The following is a 20,390-nucleotide window of genomic DNA, read 5'->3' as shown; positions in this document are numbered from 1 at the left end:
GGTGGTCAGTGTGCTCCCACAGCCAACCTCCCAAGGACCCCCCCCCCCCCCCCAGTCAACCTTCCCTGGTCCCTCCCCGCAGCCAACCTTCCGCGCCCTGATCAGCCCCTATCGCTGGCCAGGCCAAGGGAACCCACCCGTGCACGAATTTGTGCACCAGGCCTCTAGTATATGATAAAAGTGGCATTTCAAATAATTGAGTAAAGCATGTGTTGGAACATTTGGAGAAAAGAGATAAAGTTAGGTTCCCACCTCATATCAAAATTTAAAAACAATAAAAAAATTTGAAAACCATATGGGTGAATATATAATTTTGAGATAGCCAAGAACTGCCTAAAGCATGATATAAAAACTATTAAAGATTTAAAAATCAGTTTATGTTAAACAGAAAATGTCAGTTGGGCAAAAGAAAACAAAAATGCAAAAAAAAATCATAACTTTCTAAGTGTGATATATACATCATTGATGGTACCTGAACTAATTTTAGATGTTACACTGTAAGTTTAATAATTTATTTGTGTATTATACAAATTCTAAAAATAAAAGGATCACATTAAATATAAAAATCAAATTAAACCTGTGATTTCATATATATTATTACTTACGATGAGAACATGTTGGTTGATTTACTTTTAAAATAATGTTTACTTTTAAATATAAACTATCCCTATATGCATTTTCAATTTTGACGGATATTTTGCCAAAAAGCTCCTAAACAATGCATGTGAATGCCCGTTTCTGTATGCACTCACAAAAAGCAAATCATCAAACTCCGCTCTTTGCTAGACTGACAGGTGTTCTGTTATTTTAATGTATACTTCTAAGTCTCACTACAAGTGAGATTCAGCCACTTCTATTTCTTTCTTGAGAATGGCCTGTTCCCTGCAGAACCCTTTCAAGACAAAAAAATTCTGGGGGGAACTTAGCATACTTCTGTGGGCCCTTCTTTTGAAGCAAGAATATTCTACATATGAAAATGACTTTCAATTAAAATGCTCATTGCAAAAGAGAATCTTGTGCTTAAACTTATAAAAAATTTAAAGATAATCTCAAAATTGAAACATCAAAGTAAAAATTTTAAATCTCCTCAGACCACTCCACATCTCTACCACAAACTTCCCCTCATTCTCTAGTTTGAGAAAAACTAGTTGTGCCAGAAACTTTCAGGCAGAAATTTCCTTTCATGGAATGACCCAAGCCCATTTTTATCAACTATTTTAATCTTTCCATTTCTTGCCACATTTCTTCTTTCTAACAGAGCTTGTAAGCTCTTGCATTTCTCTAATTTCTATTTTTATAACTTACTCTTTCCCACTTAGCAAACCTCATTGGCTAGGTTTGTTAAGCTGAAGAAAACCTTTTCCAACAAGCTTTTGATCATGAAGTCTACTCATGAGGTCTGTATTCCATGACGTCTGTATTCCACTCTTGGCACTGAACCACCAATATGAACATGCATATGTGCCAGTATGTGTTTGTGGGTTAGTGTAAAGGTTATCTATTTGCTTTACTTGTACATATATTCCATCTTCCCACCTGAATTCTCAAGGTCTCTTCATTATTATCTATTATTTTTTAATATTTTTAAATACTCAACCAAGGATATTTTTTCATTGATTTTAGAGTGGAAGAGAAAGAGAAACAGATGTGAGAGAAGCATATCGATTAGTTGCCTCCTGCATGTGCCCTGACCAGGGCCAAGGCCGGGAAGGAGCCTGCAACCAAGGTACATGCCCTTGACTGGAATCGAACCCAGGATCCTTTAGTCCACAAGGTGATGCTCTATCCACTGAGCCAAACCAGCTAGGGCAGTGATGGGCAACCTTTTGAGCTTGGTGTGTCAAACTTCGCCAAAAAACTGAGCATAACTCGGGTAGTGTGTCACTTGGAGGAAAAAACATTATTTCACAAATGTTTCATCCTCAGGAGCAGCAAATGTTTTATCTTCGGCATGCGGCCGCCTCAGCGGCCACGTGTCATCAGAAATGGCTACGCGTGTCAGTGCTGACACGCGTGTCATAGGTTCGCCATCACTGAGCTAGGGCATCCTTATCCCATTTTATCAAATAAAATCTACCTGATGGTCTAAGTAGCCAGAGTTACCATTAGAAACCATGCTGTGCTACTACTACCAAACAAACCTTAGTTGCTTTTGTTGGCTTAATTTCATTTTAATTTCTGCTGGGTGGATTAATTTACCAGGGAAAGTAAGCTCTGCTTATCTTCATTGGAAGTCATGTTTGCTTGTACATGCAAATATAGAATTTATGCAGATTGCAGGCTCTAAACCTGGATTGTCTGGGTTTGAATCTGGCCTCTACTCTTTACTTATGTCATTTGGGACAAATTGCTTCATGTCTCTGACGACATTTTTTTAAAAAAGATATATTTTATTAATTTTCTACAGAGAAAGGGAGAGGGATAGAGAGCTAGAAACATCAATGAGAGAGAAAGATCGATCATCTGCCTCCTGCACACCCCCCACTGGGTATGTGCCCACAACCAAAGTACATGCCCTTGACCAGAATCGAACCTGGGACCCTTGAGTCCGCAGGCCGACGCTCTATCCACTGAGCCAAACCGGTCAGGGCAACATTTTTTTTTTTTTTAAATATCTTTATTGACTTCAGAGAGGAAGGGAGAGATAGAAACATCAATGATGAGAGAGAATCACTGATCATCTGCCTCCTGCACGTCCCCTACTGGGGATCAAGCCCGCAACCCAGGTATGTGCCCTCGGCCAGAATCGAACCCAGGATCCTTCAGTCCGCAGGCTGACGCTCTATCCAGCTAGGGCTCTGACAACCTTTTTTAATCCATTAAATGGTAATTGTAATAATTCCAAACTCATAGGGCTTCTGTGAAGATTAACTGAGATAATCAAGGTAAATAATTTAGTCTGGTGCCTACAAGAATGTAAGAACTAGCTTTTCAACAAAGTTTCATACAATTTCTTCTTTAAAGCTAGGTTAACTTTTTCCTTTCATCTTATACAACTGCCTTTCCTACCCACATGACCACTAGGGTTAGACCAAATTATCACCCACAATTCAATACCAACTAAAGGCAGTGATTTTCGCCAAAACCGGTTTGGCTCAGTGGATAGAGCGTCGGACTGAAGGGTCCCAGGTTCGATTCTGGTCAATGGCATGTACCTTTGTTTCGGGAACATCCCCAGTAGGAGGTGTGCAGGAGGCAGCTGATCGATGTTTCTCCCTCATCGATGTTTCTAACTCTCTATCCCTCTCCCTTCCTCTCTGTAAAAAAAATCAATAAAATATATTTAAAGGCAGTGATTTTCAATCGGTGTGCCTCAAAAATTTTAAAAACATGCAATACCTGACTATTTAGTCAGGGGTACTGATCTTTTTCCCTTTACATTGTCAAATAAAAAATGACAACAGCCAACACAACAATAGCCATCTGGTGTGAATGAATTAAAATTATACCTATCTTTTGTCAGATCAGCAAAAAATATATTTTTTGGTGTGCTACAAAATTTTAGTAATTAGTTTGTGTGCCATGAGATGAAAAAGGTTGAAAATGGCTGACTTAAGGTAATTCATTACATAGACAAGAATTTATATAACAAATTATTTTATGTTTGCATATATCAGAACTTACCTCTTAATACCCACATGGCACCATCTATGCTTCCACTTTTTAGAAAAATTTCTACTGCAATATTTACAATTTGACATCTTGATGCTAACTTCTCAGGCCCTGTAAGTCCTTTTAAACTTGTAAAATGTATTTTCAATTCATATAGCATATCTAAGACCTTCCTTCCCTAGAGTAAAAATAAAGAGCACTGAGTATCAATCATTTAGCGTATTACAGAAATACAAAGCCACACTGATTAATGATAGAGAAACTCAATATCCAATTTGAATCATCATTCTAGACAGATAGTTCTCAAACTGCTCCAAGACTCTACTTAAGTCCCCTAAAGATTTTATTTGGCACAAGGATTTCATGCCTTGCTGTGGAAAATTACTAATTATAAGTTTTTGCACTTTTTTCTGTTGATCATCCTGAAGTCCAGGAGGGAGACAAAGAGAAAATGAAGACAATTTATTATCAAATTCAGATAAAGAAAGATAGTGAAAAAAAAAAGGATAAGATTATTGGCTGAAAACTGTTTCTTTGACTGAACAGATTACTTCATGTAAACTACATAAAGATTATCTCTAGTCTGCACATCAGAAATTGGACATATATTATTTTATATTAGGGGTCAGCCAACTTTTTCTACAGTCAGATAGTAAATAATTTAGGCTTTAAAGGTCACATCTGATCAGTTGTACATTTTCTTTGGTTATTGTTTTTAATGTCTAACTCTTTAAAAATGTAAAAAACACTCTTAGCTCTCAAGATGTACAAAAACAGGCTGTGGGCCACACTTGGCCCTTAGTTTGCAGACCCTTGTTTTATATTATGTTACACTATTTTGAGTCAGATGCATATTATAATGTTAAGGTACTTTCAATTTGATAATATAAATAGTGCACTTTTAAGAGTTAGCTGCTTCAGTTTAATTTCAATGACTTTACTTTTATGCTCCAAAAGCTATGTTTCATTAAAAAAACTAAGCTAGAATATCTGTTCTAAATAAGATAGTGAAAAATTATAATTAAAATAGAAATTCACCAGCCTCTTAAGAATAATAGCCTATTAAAATTAAAATCTGAACAAAATCAATCTGTGTTTTTAAAAAATGTCTTTTTGTTAGGTAGTCCTTAATTTCTCAAGCATTAAATGTCCAAGATATTAATGCTAAGATCAAGCTTAAACTAGGTTGTGAGGCCTGGGACAAGGTACATTCTGCCCATCCCAGGCCTACTATTCAAAGAGTACTAAACCTTTTTTTTTTTTTAATATGGAATCTTAAAATTTGCGTGTCATCCTTGCGTAGGGGCCGTGCTAATCTTCTCTGTATCGTTCCAATTTTAGTATATGTGCTGCAGAAGCAAGCACATATACTAAACCTCTTGGAGACTTTAGAGACTGAGGACCTTCTACAATGATTCTGCTGTTGTTTTTAATTTTAAAAAGTTCATGACTTTTGTATGTGTATAAATGACCATGTACTTAAATGTCATTGAACTCATTCAACTTTGAAATAACCATTTTACAAGAAGAAAGTAACAAAAGATACATATTAATAGTTGATGCAATAGTGAGCATACTCTCAACTGTCCCACTCTCTATATGTTACTCCATCCCTCAGCACTTACTCCCAATTTTGGATTTTCTTATCTTCTACTTAAGTTTACTAAATCTATAATCCTACCCACCACTTCTCAGGGAAATCTAAAGAATGGTAGTATAACATGGTCTGGAATCACTAGACCGCTTTTATGGTGAGCCAAACCTCAAAGGCAGACATCAAGATATTTAGTATATAGTATTCCAGAGCATTCTAGGAGATGATTTTTAAGGAGTTCTATTAATTGCGAGTATCCTGGGTTTATCTTTAAAAAGGTGTCTTGAACTCTTGCAAAATTACAATGTTACTCAGGAGCTGAGAAAATAAATTCTGAATTGAAAGTTGCTTCAAATATATTTAGCACAGCTTCCTAAGTGTTTCCTACATTGAAATTCTTCATAGTAGTCAGTCTGATGCCATCTCCTTTCCACATTTGCTTCATATAGCACTTAATAATTCACTTACTGGTCTGGGAGTCATTTAGTCACTTGTGATGATTATTAGCAAATTCCTAACTTAACCTATATTCTGTTCAAAAATTTGAAACTAACACTTTTAATACCAAGCCAAAACAAAAATTTAAGAAAGTACCTTGGACCACTGCAACAGCTTGTGATAGAAGTATATAGCACTGATTCCGATTCTTCCCAGCAAAGTTTTATCTACTTCACTATTTTGCGGATCTTTGCTAACTGAAACACAAAGTAGGCATATGGAAGAAAGTGAAATAGTCACTTAAAAAATGGAAAAGGCAAGTTAATATGAAATTAATGAAATGAACACAAACACCAGGTGTTGGCAAACTATAGCCACAGTCCAAATCTGGCCTGTTTTCAGATATAGCCTGTGAACTAAGAATTCTTTAATTTTTAAAAGGTTTTTTGAAAAGAAAAAAAAAGTGACATAGATCATATGTGATATGTGCAAAGCCTGAAATATTTACTATCTGGTTCTTTACAGAAAAAGTTTGCCGGCCTCTGATAAAGAATATAGCAGTGAAGAGTTCATGTAAAAATAAAATTTCAAAAATGTATGAATTTTGGTGACTTGTAATAGTGAAGACTGTAACAATTTTAATGATTCAAAAATTCAGGTGCTCCAATATAATTTGCAACAACAGTTTTACCAATCTGAATAAAAAGAAAAATAAGAACATGAAACATCTGATATTAAGACACCAATTTTTAACCTTATATCATTAACCTAGCTTAACAATACATAGATGGAAAAATTTATAAACAGGAAAAGTATCTGAAACCTGCAATATTAACTTATCCTCAACATGGAAAATATTAAGAGCTTTACATTCCTGTTAAGAATATTACATTACCCTAACGCAAAAGACTCATACCAAAACAGTGACATTTTACCTGTTTGAGCAAATTCACAAAATGGAACATTTGGCCTCTCTTCTTTATAGCCTTTTGTTAGTGTTTCAGCAACACAAGTACAAAATCTCTGGAAATCTACAAATTTTTCACAGTCCATTTTTACCTTAAGGTATAAATTTCCCAATTTGGTCCAGTCACCTTTTTCCTTACAATACTATTAGAATTATTAAAAACAAAACAGAAAAAGCTGTTATTTATGCAAACATATTATGCAGTAGGCATATACAGGCATTAAATGTACAGAAATGAATAAGACTTAATCTCTGCAAATCTTAGAAACTTACTGACAAGTGTTACAACATCAATAACATGCTATTGTATAGCTTTTCTGACTATTGCAGAGCCTTTATAAATTCTAGATGGAAATGTATATTTGTTTTAATTATCTAGTTCCTAACGAATTTAATGATATCACCCTTAAAATTGAACTAGACAGTGGAGATAGATTTTATGGAATTTCTTCTACAAAAGGGGGCTCCAAAGTAAATTTTGGTAAACTTACTATCTTACTATTATTTTCTATTAAAAACTAAGAAATAGTTTTCCACACCAACAAAAATTATTTCAAGGATATAAATACTAATTAAGACTAGACCAACACGTACTAGATGAGTACAAAAATTATCTTAAAAAGTAAAATCATCCTGAAAGCCCTCTATTTCTTATACTCTAAACTAGAGGCATGGTGCAGGGAGTGGGCCTAAGCCGTCAGTGGGACACCCCTAGTGCTGCTGTGGAGGCATGTTCTACAGCTGTGACCTTGGCTTCTGGCTGAGTGGCGCTCTCCCTGTGGGAGCACACTGACCACCAGGGGGCAGCTCCTGCATTGAGCATATGCCCTATGGTGGTCAGTGCGCATCATAGGGACCAGTCATTCCGCTGTTCGGTCTATTTGCATATTAGCCTTTAACATCCCCAGAGGGGTCCTGTATTGCAAGAAGGCACAGGCTAGGCCAAGGGATCCGACCAGTGCACGATCGGGGCCAGGGAGGGACACGGGAGGTTGGCCAGCCAGGGAGGGGTATAGGGCATGTCCGGCCCATCTTGCTCAGGCCCGATTGGCTGGACCCAAGCAGCAAGCTAACCTACTGGTCGGGGTATCTGCTCCCTTGTGGTCAGTGCATGTCATAGCGACTGGTCAACCGGTCGACTGTCTGCCCCATGGTGGTCAGTGCACATCATAGCGAGTGGTTGAATGGTCTTAGCACAGTGATGGGCAACCTTTTGAGCTTGGTGTGTCAAACTTCGCCAAAAAACTGAGCATAACTCGGGTAGTGTGTCACTTTGAGGAAAAAACTAACTCCAAGACTCTAGTTGCAAATGTTTCATCCTCAGGAGCAGCAAATGTTTCATCCTCGGCATGCGGCCGCGTGTCATCAGAAATGGCTACGCGTGTCAGTGCTGACACGCGTGTCATAGGTTCGCTATCACTGTCTTAGCATATCATTAGCATATTATGCTTTGATTGGTTGAACGAATGACCGGACAACTGGACACTTAGCATATTAGCCTTTTATTATATAGGATGCTAGGTGAGAGCATGCTGATCTGGGCTTTCCCGTCATTTCACATACTGTAGCCATCCATGGATCATGACAAGTAAGCAAACTTGCTTGTGCATTGAATGAGTCTGCCATTGATAAGAGTTAAAGGCTAAGCTTGAAGCCCTGGTCAGGTAGCTCAGTTGGTTAGAGAATTGTCCTGATAAACCATGGTTGCAGGTTCGATCTCCAGTCAGGGCACATATAAAAATCAACCAACAAATGTTGGAAGGTAGCTCAGTTGGTTGGAGCATTGTCCCATATATCAAAAGGTGGGGTTAGATTACTGTCAGGGCACATACCTTGGTTGGGGGCTTAGTCCCTGGTCGGGGTGTGTATGGGTGGCAACCAGTCAATATTTCTCCCTCACATCAATGTTTCTCTCTCTCTCCCCATCCCTCCCTCTCTTTCCTCATCCCCCTCTCTCTAAAAGTCAGTAAATCATATCTTTGAGTGAGGATTAAAAAAAAGAACCAATGAATGCATAAATAAGTGAAACAACAAATCAATGTTTCTTCTTTCCTCTTTCTCTATAAATAAAAAATTAAAAAATAAATAAAATAAAGGCTGAGATCTAGCCGAAACCGGTTTGGCTCGGTGGATAGAGCGTCGGTCTGCGGACTGAAAGGTCCCAGGTTTGATTCCGGTCAAGGGCATGTACATTGGTTGCGGGCACATCCCCGGTAGGGGGTGTGCAGGAGGCAGCTGGTCGATGTTTCTCTCTCATCGATGTTTCTAGCTCTCTATCCCTCTCCCTTCCTCTCTGTAAAAAATCAATAAAATATATAAAAAAAAAGGCTAAGATCTAGATTATTACACCTTAACATAAGTTAATTTTAAACTAATTATTTCCAGAATTACTTTTTGGATAGTCTACAATTCTAGAAATTATGTTTGCCTTTCAAAGTCTTAAAAAAAAATTAAACTTACTTTCCCTTGATCATTTTTTCTCTGTATAACAGCCACATTTCTAAAACATTTCCTAAAATGGGTTTATTATTAAAAGTTTCTGAGCAATGATCCCAGCAATTTATTTAAAAAATAAGTGTCATACCTTTATTTCATTCAAGGCTAAATCTAAATCACAGGTCCAGTTCTTTTTAAATTGCCTCATTTGTAACCTTTAACAATAGAGGAAAGTGTTAATTAAAGTGCCATTTGTCCCCCCAAAAGTCACTATTGCTCCTAATTCATTTATTTTACAGTTTATACCTAAGAGACTGGAGGAAAAAGAATGCATTAATATACTATAAAAATTCTTTAGAGCTAAAAAAATGTCTACTGCATAAATATCTACATCACACTATTTCCTCCTCAAACCATGGGCAACAATAAGGACAAAGTAAATCCCACACAAAACCATACCTTAAGCCTAACTTGGAAGTCAGAATGCCAAAGATTCAAAATAATTGTGAATAAGAAGAGAAAAAATATTAAATCACAGCACTTGATGCCCTTGATCTCTACTGTTCCCACTCCACTTTCACTGCTCCACAAGCAAAGTCAGACCAAAACAAAAACAATGCAAAAAACAAACAAAACCAAAACCCAAACCAAAAAACAACAACAAACCTGTGGTGAGAATAAAAAATGGAAATACCAGAGGGATCTAACATTGATTAAAAAAAAAAATACCACTATAGCCCGGCTGGTGTGGCTCAGTGATTGAGTGTCCACCCCTGAGCCAAAAGGTCACTGGTTCGATTCCCAGTCAGGGCACTGACCCAATTGTGGGCTCAGTCACCAGTGGGGGGCATGTGTGAGGCAGACAATCAATGTTTCTCTCTCACTGATGCTTCTATAAAAAATATATAAAAAAACCAAACCACTACAAAGACTAAGTCCACACTAAGTTTAAAAATGATGAAAAATAAAAGTGTATGGGTAAGTAGAACACAGACCACACAGAAGGAACTTAAAAAGTTTATATGATTTAAAGAAGGCAATTTGAAATGCATAGCTTTTGGGAAAGGACAAAAAGACAAAAATGAAAAGGCGAAGCACCCTTTGGCAATAGCAAAAAGGAAAAGAAGAAAAAAGGGAAAGAAAAAGGTACCATTAAACTAAGTGTTGCAACAGATCTATAAGAAATGCTCAATGTCACTAAACATCAGAGAGAATGGCTACCATCAATAAATCAAGTGCTATTTTTATTGCAACAAATTGGAGAGAACTGAAATACCCATTACTTATCATACATCCACACAATGGAGTACTTTGCATTTATAAAAAGTGATGAATTTCTCTATGAATTGATTGATTGATTTTCAAGATATACTGTTTGAGTGAAAAAAGCAAAGTTGTAAAGAATACTTTTTGTATGCTATACTTTATGTGAGAAAAGTGAATATAAAAAAATATATACATACTTGCTCAAAATGGAGCAAGTATGTAATTTATTTAAAAAATAAGTGTCATAAGGATTAACCAGAAACGAAAAGACTGGTTACTTCCAATGTGTAGGTAAAAAAAGAAGTGGAAGGAAGGAGGGAATGGAAATGGGGAGTAGGGGTAAGGAGGAGCAACTCTTCTCACTGAATACTTTTTAGCACAGCTTTGACTCTTACAAGAAACAGTAATGTTTTATATACCTTACTAAATAAAACCAACTAGGATGTAGAAGAACTCTAAAACATAGTACAAACAGTAACAAATAAACCTAAATATTCTAACAATAACCATACTGAATGAGAGTGTGGAAAAAAAGAACTACCTTAAGTTAACGTAGGAAATAGTATTTTGGCTGAATACTGTAAGGCAAAAGAAAAAAATAGCTTTTACTAATACTGAACTCCAGATAGTAATTCCCCTCCCCAGGGGTATAAGTTAGCATTTCTGAGACTACTTTATGTGGATAGATAGTAGAATTAAATAAATGAATAAACATATTGTAGATAATGAGAATCAGATTTCTGTCAGAAAAAAAATCTATACTAATAAAAGGGTAATATGCAAATTGGTCAGGACACCCTCACAGTAACGACTGAACAGCAGGCTGCGTGGGGCAACCAGGCCAGCAAGGGGGTGAGGGACGACCAAATGACTGAACAGCAGGCTGCGTGGGGTGACCAGGCCAGCAGGGGGGCAGTGAGGGGCGACCAGGCTGGCATGGGGGGGACAGTTAGGGGGCAACCAGGCCGGAAGAGGGGGGCAGTTGGGGGAAACCAGGTGGGGGGGCAGTAAGGGGAGACCAGGCCAGTGGGGGGGCCAGTTAAGGGTGACCAGGCTGGCGGGGGAGGCAATTGGGGGCGACCAGGCCAGCAGGGGGGGGGCAGTTAGGGGTGATCAGGCCAGCAGGCAGAGGCGGTTAGGGGTGGTCAGGCTGGCAGCGGGGCAGTTAGGGGCGATCAGGCAGGCAGGCAGGTGAGCAGTTAGGAGCCAGCAATCCCGGATTGTGAGAGGGATGTGTGACTGCCGGTTTAGGCCCGATCTCTGGGATTGGGCCTAAACGGGCAGTCGGACATCTCCTGAGGGGTCCAGTATTGGAAAGGGTGCAGGCTGGGCTGAGGGGACCCTCCCCCATGCACGAATTTTGTGCACCGGACCTCTAGTTTATAAAGAAAAGTCAAGGCTAAAATAAACCCATGGTGTTGGATTAGAATCAAGTTATCAGTATGAACTGTTTTTTAATATGCATATAAATAGAAAAATATTTTATTATGTGTGTTTTATATACACATTTCCTAAACATATATTTACATATTTTCATATGCACATATAATACATATATTTCCTAGCCCTGTCCACTGACAAGACCTGGCTGCAATGACACTCCAGCAGCGATGAGCCTCTAGCTTAGGGGTAGAATAACATAATTGGGAGGCTATTCTCTATGTATGTACAGTTTTATAATTAAAAAAAAAATGGCCTTTCTTTTACTCAATACAGATATATTATAGTACTACTCTTATGATTATCATAGTTTTTTTGGAAGGCCATAAGTTGAACAGAAAAAGCAAGCAGTGAGAAAAAGAATAGAAGAGAGGCATTAAAATATTTTACTTAGCTTACATGACAAGAGTGAAAGAGAAAAAAGAATTAAGGTAATTTATATACATATATGAGAGCGCAATAAGTGGAATTAAGTTGTGAACCAGAGGATAAGAGAGATTCCTTTTACACTTAATGTACCAGGCACTGAGATGAAATCAGGTACTGAGAACGATCTGGTGAGGCTGGCCAGGAGAGTTGGCTAGAGGCAGCTTGACTAATGACAATGTAACTAAGACATGAACAAGAGATGGGAGAAAGGCTTAAGGCGTACACTGGGCAACTAGATGTTTGCACATGTAAATAGTGGTAAGTGCTTTGCCTTCATCCTTTAAAGTCCCCACCAACACACACACACACACACACACACACACACACACACACACACGCCTTAATTATAATGATTTTTCTTACCTAGATTTCATTTCTAGAACTGCAGTTATTTCTTGTTGGGGAGCTTGTACTTGGTGTAAGAGTTTAACAATATAGCTAAAGTGTTCTGGGTCAAGCAACATCCCAGCTTCAACAAGCTGAAGAAGAGAGGAAAAAAACATTTTTTTAGCTTTACCATAGTCATTCTTATAAAAATATGAAAGCGCTGAAAATCAAAGTGTGTGAAACAACTAAGAGAGTGATGGGAAAAGTGAAACACAGACAAGTAGGATTAACACTCCTTAAAAAATTTAAACCATACTTTCTTCAAATACTGTTGAACCATAATAAGACACACGACTTCAAGAATTTAAAGCAAAAAGAAAACTGATTTGAACTTTAAACTTGAATATTCTCTTGTTCTCCAAGTTATCTCAACAATTTTGTCACTTTACCCCTTATTTGGTGCGCATTCCACCTGTAGTAAAGCACTGATGTACACCTTATCCCTGATTGTCAACTTCCTGAGAAGTATCATACTGAGGTTTTCTACAACTCCTAGAGGTGATTAGTAATTTCTGATTAAAGCATTTTCCAGACAAGTAATTCTGTCAAGTTTTGTAAAGTGGAACTAGAGGTATTCATTGAAATATTTGTTCATCGGCTAGAGTAGCTCCAATGCTTCCCAAAGAAAATGAGGGGTTTTCTGGCTATTAGGCCTATTCAGAGTGGATGGCAGGGCAGTACCAAATACAGGGAAGTATTCAACAAAAGTAAAAATTTTAATATATTTTTAGAGAGCCATAAGATTTTTGTTGATGCCAAATATAAAATTAATTCCTAGCCACCATTTTCTATTTACTTTCTTTGTTTTGGTCATGATTTTCTATTTGTATATTTACTTATACATTTATTTTTATTAGAAATGACCTCAAATTTTTTGTAAGAGGAAATTTTTCTATAATCATCCTTAAGGTGTAGATATGAGGATAGTTTACGAGTCAGAAAGAAGTCACCTGAAGTGCTGGGAACTACTTATTTAAAGGGAAGGCCTGTTAGTCACTGGAGTCTGTTTATAAACCCTATTTTGGGAGAAAAGAAACATTTCTAAAAATAGAATTCTTTGGCATTAAAAATGTGAAAAGGCAGTTTAAGAGTGCAAGTAGAAATTATTTTTTTGAAAAATCATTTCTTTCTAAATCATTTTCTTTTAATTGATTATTCACTACCAGAGAATAAAAGAGACAAAATAAAATCATACCTTGCAAAAGATACCAATTAAAGCAGGTACAGCACTCCTTAATTTCATAGTTGCCACATACTCAAATATTTCTAATAATATTTTCAGAGCAGGCTGGATAAAACAAAAAAAATTACACTCATGTTCGTGTCTTCTTTCAGTACATTTAAAGTGTCTCAATTTATGCTGAAAAAACACAAGTGTTTTCTAGGAAGTATTCAACAAATGTGGAAATTATAACTGTTAAATTATATAAACAATAACTATAATAGAAGAATTAAATTATTAAAAATTATATATTTTCAGGTTACTTACCAGCATGTTAACCATTATGCTGAGGTTCAATACCTGAAATACTTCTTTCAATAAGCAGTGCTTGAGTAAAGAATTCAGGAGGTCATTTAGCACTTGTAAATCAAAGTGTATACCAGGAGGAAACTTTCTGTAGTACTCTGTAAACATGTTTACTGAAAATGAAAAAATATATTAAAGTCATTTGCTACTTTTAAGATATTCAGCTTTCCTAAATTGGACAATTTTTATATTTTTAAAGATTGAGTAGTAGAAATTCATTTTCTTAAAAGGTACATTTCTAGTATCAGAAATATTTGATGAAAATACAGTCAAACTTTGATTCTTGAATGTTCCCAATCTCAAACAGTTCGCTTCTCAACCTGACAACCCTTTCATGCTGATGCCTGTATGATTAGTCATGCATCTCTCAGGGGACAAAGGAGAGAATGGGTGAGTATGGGTCAGTTTACCACTATTAAAATCTCAGAATGTTGTGCTGTGAATATTTTTGTGTTTTTTTTTTGGTTTTGTTGCTGTTTCATTTTTAACATTTTCTTTCTTTTTGCTAAAATTTCATTTATATTTCATGTCCTTTTTGTTTTTGAAGTGTTTATTTGGAGATTAAACAGTACACTACACATGTACTGTATATACGAAAGGATAAAACAGGGAACCATTTGGGAGTCTGGAATGGATTAATTCAATTTACATTATTTCTAATGGGAAAAATAAGTCAATTTTCCAATAGCTTTCCAGAATGAATTAAGTTAAAAAAAATGAGGTTCCACTGTAATTTAAAGCAAAAGTTAATGGCAATGACATTTGAAGTCAACCAGGCATGTTAGGAACTAGATTGAAAACAAACTCATGTGCTATCCACAAAAAATAGGTCCAAACTGTCTCATACATCATGGTCTCAATATGAACTCCCAGAAAGTCTCACTCCTAGGGAGTCTTTAGGCAATGGCCTGGGTCATGTATGAGAAACTATATAATTTGGGAATGGATGCAGACTATATTTTGACATATACCCCTTCTTGTTGTTTTAACTCCACCAACATGTTGACCCTGAGGATATTTTTTATTCCAGCTTATGATTATGAACATTGTACTAAAAATGTACTAATACATTGTACTAATACATTATGATAATACTAGAGGCCTGGTGCACGAAATTCATGCATGGGGGGTGTCCCTCAGCCCAGCCTGCACCCTCTCCAACCTGAGACCCCATGAGGGATGTCCGACTGTTGGTTTAGGCCCAATCTGGCCTAAATGGGCAGCTGGACACCCCTCTCACAATCCAGGACTGCTGGCTCCCAACTGCTTGCCTGCCTGCCTTCCTGATTGCCCCTAACCACTTCTGCCTGCCAGCCTGATCACCCCCTAACCACTCCCCTACCAGCCTGATTGATGCCTAACGGCTCCCCTGCCAGCCTGATTGCCCCTAACTGCCCTCCCCTGCAGGCCTGGTCCCTCCCAACTGCCCTCCCCTGCCTGGCCATCTTGTGGTGACCACCTTGTGTCCACATGGGGGCAGCCATCTTGTGTGTTGGAGTGACGTTCAATTTGCATAATACTCTTTTATTAGATAGGACTAGAGGCCTGTTGCATGAAGATTCATGCAATAGGCCTTCCTTCCTCTAGCTGCCAGCACCAATTTTTCTCTGGCACCCAGGACCCAGGCCTTTGCTCTGGCCGTAGCAGAGAAGCCACGCCTTGAGGCTAGGCTTCTCCACTCTTGCCACAGCGAGGCTTGGCTTCTCCGCTCCGGCCACAGCGGAGAAGCCAAGCCTCTTCAGTCTTCAGTCGTCTTCAGTCTTCAGTCTTCACTCCATGCCTGTGTATGCAAATTAACCCGCCAGCTTTGTTGGGTTAATTTGCATACCCACTCCTGATTGGCTGGTGGGCATTGCAGAGGTATGATAAATTTGCATATTTCTCTTTTATTAGTGTAGATTCAGCTTTATTCCAAAGTTTCTTTATATACTATAATTTTTTTTCCTGGCACATACAGAAAAATTCTTCTGGCTATTCACTTTGCAGTATCTGTATAGTTGCCTATATAAGAAGCAGATTACAGATAACATGGGAAATTCAATGTTTGCTACTGTAACTTAATAAAACTGAAACTGCAGATATTTAAAAAGGAAGGTATACTAGTAGTTGCAAAGAATTTGTTAGCTAGTGTTGTAGTCCACTAATTGACATGCATTCCTCCTTTTTTGACATTAAATACTTTAAAATTTAAATTATTAAAATGTTAATATAGTTTCTCCTTCTATTTTTAAACTAGAGGCTGGTACATGAAATTAGTGCATGGTGCAGCCCCTAGGCCTGGCCTGGTGTGAAAGGGCAGGTCCCAGATGACCTCTGGGCCTTGGGCAGCACCTGGGCCCCCAGGTTCCCCGCCCCTCTCCACCTGAGTCATGGCGCCTGAGTCCCTACATGGAGATGCGGTGAGTGCGGCTGGACGCCATGGGCTGGAGAGCAGTATGGGCCTCTGGCCGCCCAATGGCGCTGCACAGAAGCCAGGCAGGCAGAGCACTCTCTCCCAGCCGGCCTCCAGACTAGCTTCTGCTCAAACCCAGGGGGAGCCTGACTGGCCCCTGTGGTCCTGGTGGCTGCAGCCCAGCTCACCTGGAAGACGCTGTGTGGGTGCAGAGTGGGCTCCGCATGGGCGCCCAGCACCTGAGTGCAGGGGCTTCCCCAGCGTGCGAGCCCTGGCGTCCCGGTGGAGGATAGCAGGGAGAAGTGAGAGTGAGCTCGGTGGACACCCCCCACATTCTCAATGCACCTCCATCTCCGTCACCCCTACCTCCAGGTAGCCGGTGAGAGGTCATAGCGTGTTGACGACACCCGCCATGTTCCACGCCGCCCCCTGGTGGTCAGCGCACGTCATAGTGAGCGGTTGAACTCCCAGTCTCCTGGTCTAACGACCGGCCGAGGGGACAATTTGCATATTAGGCTTTTATTACTAGTATATAGGATATATAGGATTCTCACCCAAGAATATGTTTTTATTGATTTTTAGAGAAGAAGGGCGAGACAGAGAGAAACATCTATATGAGAGAGAGACATCTATTGGTTGCTTCCCCCGTACATGCCCTGACTGGGGATCAAACCCACAACCTAGGTATGTGCCCTGACTGGGAATCAAACCTGCAACCTTTTGATGTACAGGATAATGCTCCAACAACTGAACCACCCAGCCAGGGCACTTATTTTTAATTCTATCTAAGACCAACAGAACTATTCTAAGGCATCTGGTTTTCATACTTAAAAGTACTAAACTACTTTCAAACTATAAGATACAATAGCACATTGTTTGAAATAAATTAATGCATTTACAGTAATCATCCCATTGTCTCATACCTGCACGTTGTAGCAAACACAGCTCATTGATGCTTATATATTTTTTAAACACATCCATGCAAACCTGTAAGTCATGAAAAATGTAAAATTACCTTTTGATATTTCATAAAAACTATGCAAATTTCAATCATATCTTTATGCTTATTCCATTTGTTTAAAGTGAACTTAAAGCAATGGAATAAAGAAGCTGATATTAGGTTAATTCAGATCTGAAATACATGCTGAATTAATTACAAAAACAGTAATTAGAGAATCTCTGTCAAAGAAAGAGTCAAGGAAACTGTCAAAATTATAAGCAACTACAGAAGGGAGGAAAATCCTTGAAAACTATAATAAGCCTTATTTAGGTCATTTAAAAATTAACCATTTATTCACTCAAAGATAAAACATTGACCAGACTTTACATATTTTACCTTTTCATCCCCTTGCTCAGGCACGTGAGCAAACTTGCACTGTGATCGCTCACAGCCACGTAACGTGTTAAAATGAAATTTGCAATATCTATTGGGTATCATCAACCCTAGGGACTTCTGAAACACCTAGAAAATAAAACAAATTCTCTTTCTGTGTTAAATATAAAATACTATAGTCAAGTGAGAAAATCTGAAGCAATCAGAAATATATACCCAAAACAGTATCAAGACAAATTGCTTGCTGACTTAATAAAAAATAAAGTTTCAAATGATTTACATTTAAAAAATTATGAAAAATCAATTAGTGTGAGTTGTCTAAATTTTTGCAATTTCCTTTAGTGTAAAATATTCATCAAAGTTAGTGCTTTACTTTGTATCTCTTAAAAAGCTTATATATTCCCTCTTCCTTCTTGTGTACCTTGCCCCTTGGCTTTCAGAAAAAGTTAATTCTATTATAACTAGAGGTCTGGTGCACGAAATTCGTGCACAGGGGTGGGTGGGGGTGGGGTGTCCCTCAGCCCAGCCTGCACCTTCTTCAATCTGCACCAGTGGGATTGGGCCTAAACGGGCAGACAGACATCCCTCTCACAATCCAGGACTGCTGGCTCCCAACTGCTCGCCTGCCTGCCTTCCTGATTGCCCCTAACCGCTTCTGCCTGCCAGCCTGATCACCCCCTAATCACTCCCATGCCAGCCTGATTGATGTCTAACTGCTCCCCTGCCAGCCTGTTTGCCCCCAACTTCCCTCCTCTGCCGGCCTGGTGAACCCTAACTGCCCTCCCCTGCAGGGTTGATCGCCCCCAACTGCCCTCCCCTGCTGGCCATCTTGTGTGAAAAGCATGGCTTCCTCCGTTGCCAGGGAAACCCAAGCCTCCCTCCTGCTCTCTGTGGCCGCAGCCATCTTGGTTGGGGTTAATTTGCATACTCACTCTGATTGGCTGGTGGGCGTGGCTTGTGGATGTGCATATACTCTTTTATTAGATAGGATATGCATTATATTTCAAATGTATTTATTAGAACCAAAATTTTCCTTAGCTTTTCAGATGAAAAAGTCAAATGACAGTCAAATCTTTCTATGACAAACTTCTATAAATTGCTCTATATCACTATTCCCTTTCATCACAGGGAATATTTATCCTGTATTTTTTGTTTTGGATATCCACACCCTCTTCTGCTTTCAACCTCTTATGCTATTTGTGAATATCTTCTGAATCATGACAAATTTTCTGCCTCTTACCACCACCCCAATTCAAAATCCATACAATGTCCAGAACTGGTTAAAAATTGATAGGGAAATACAATTAGAAAGGCCCAAAGTATGTGCTTTATAGGATTATTTTAAAATTATTTTTAACCTTCACTGAGGACATGTTTAGAGAGACGGGAGGGAGGGAGGGAGAAACACACATACACATCAATGTGAGAGAGAAACACTGATCAGTTGCCTCTGTACGCTCCCTGAGGGGATCAAACAGGAAACTCAGGTATGTGCCCTGATCTGTAATGGAACCAGCAACCTTTAGGTGCACGGGTTGACACTTAAGCAACTGAACCACTCCAGCGGAGCAGATTACTTTTTTAAAATGTGGGACTTACCCTTACAATCTTTTCTCTCTTAAATATTTCACAGGTTTCAGGATTCTGCAACTTTAGGACACAATGTTGTCCTGAAAATCTGAAATCTAAAAATGATTAAGAATGATATTATACACCAATAAGTTACAATTTATTTCTTTTATACAATAAAACAGATGACCACTACTATCTGCTTTTAAAGTTTTACTTGGGACTATTCATGCTCAATTCACAGACTGTGCTGCCATGGGTGTTCTGTGAAATACAGAATGATTTACAGATTAGGTGCTCTTTAAATATTTTCAGACCTAAATTTAAAATTTATTATAAGCTAAAGATACTTTTTTATTTTTGAAGATACTTAAAAGCCTTACACAGCATCATTGAGCACTGCATTCAAATGATTATCTCTAAATTAAACAGACAAGTATTATATACAATAAACTTTTTAAAAAAAATTCTTTATTGTTGAAAGTATTACTTATGTCCCCTTTTTTCCTCCATTGACCCCCTCCAGCCCGCCCCCCGTGCCCTGGCCCCCCTCAGGCCTTCACCACCCTACTGTCTGTGCCCATGGGTTATGCATATATATGCATATAAGGTCTCTGGATGCACAATAAACTTTTTTAAGGAAAGAAAGCCACTGACATCCCAGGTGTTTGAGACTGAACTGTGACCCCCCTCAAATTCATATGTTCAAGCCCTAATCTTCACTTGACTTCATTTGGAGATAGGGCTTTTTACAGAAGTATTAAGGTTTAAATGGGGTCAAAGGGGCGAGGCTCTGCTCTGATAGAATTAGTGTCTTTATAAGAAGAGACACCACAGAGCTTACTCTCTCTACGCACATGTACCAAAGGAAAGGACTTAGCAAGAAAGCAGTCGTCAATAAGCCAGGAAGAGAGCCAGGAACTGAATCCTGCTAGAACCTTGATCTTGGACTTCTAGCCTCCAGAACCATGCAAAATAAATTTCTGTTGTTTAAGCCAC

At 38.5% G+C, this 20,390-nt stretch overlaps 1 protein-coding gene across 1 annotated transcript in view; it reads right to left on the bottom strand.

Annotated features, from left to right (window-relative positions):
• TOPAZ1 (testis and ovary specific TOPAZ 1) overlaps nucleotides 1-20,390 on the bottom strand; it is a gene marked incomplete at both ends in the record, with an annotated part of 43,974 nt that overhangs the window by 7,595 nt on the left and 15,989 nt on the right. The window contains 10 exons of the mRNA XM_079795561.1: nucleotides 3,625-3,790; nucleotides 5,801-5,901; nucleotides 6,580-6,754; nucleotides 9,196-9,262; nucleotides 12,546-12,661; nucleotides 13,765-13,857; nucleotides 14,059-14,210; nucleotides 17,413-17,476; nucleotides 17,826-17,951; nucleotides 19,422-19,507. Coding sequence (XP_079651687.1) covers nucleotides 3,625-3,790; nucleotides 5,801-5,901; nucleotides 6,580-6,754; nucleotides 9,196-9,262; nucleotides 12,546-12,661; nucleotides 13,765-13,857; nucleotides 14,059-14,210; nucleotides 17,413-17,476; nucleotides 17,826-17,951; nucleotides 19,422-19,507 — 1,146 coding nt within the window. The remainder of the gene's footprint in view (nucleotides 1-3,624; nucleotides 3,791-5,800; nucleotides 5,902-6,579; nucleotides 6,755-9,195; nucleotides 9,263-12,545; nucleotides 12,662-13,764; nucleotides 13,858-14,058; nucleotides 14,211-17,412; nucleotides 17,477-17,825; nucleotides 17,952-19,421; nucleotides 19,508-20,390) is intronic.

This window comes from Cnephaeus nilssonii (genome assembly GCF_951640355.1).
Source record: "Cnephaeus nilssonii genome assembly, chromosome: 17".
Classification (NCBI taxonomy): domain Eukaryota; kingdom Metazoa; phylum Chordata; class Mammalia; order Chiroptera; family Vespertilionidae; genus Cnephaeus; species Cnephaeus nilssonii.
This window is presented reverse-complemented; position numbering and strand designations above follow the sequence as displayed.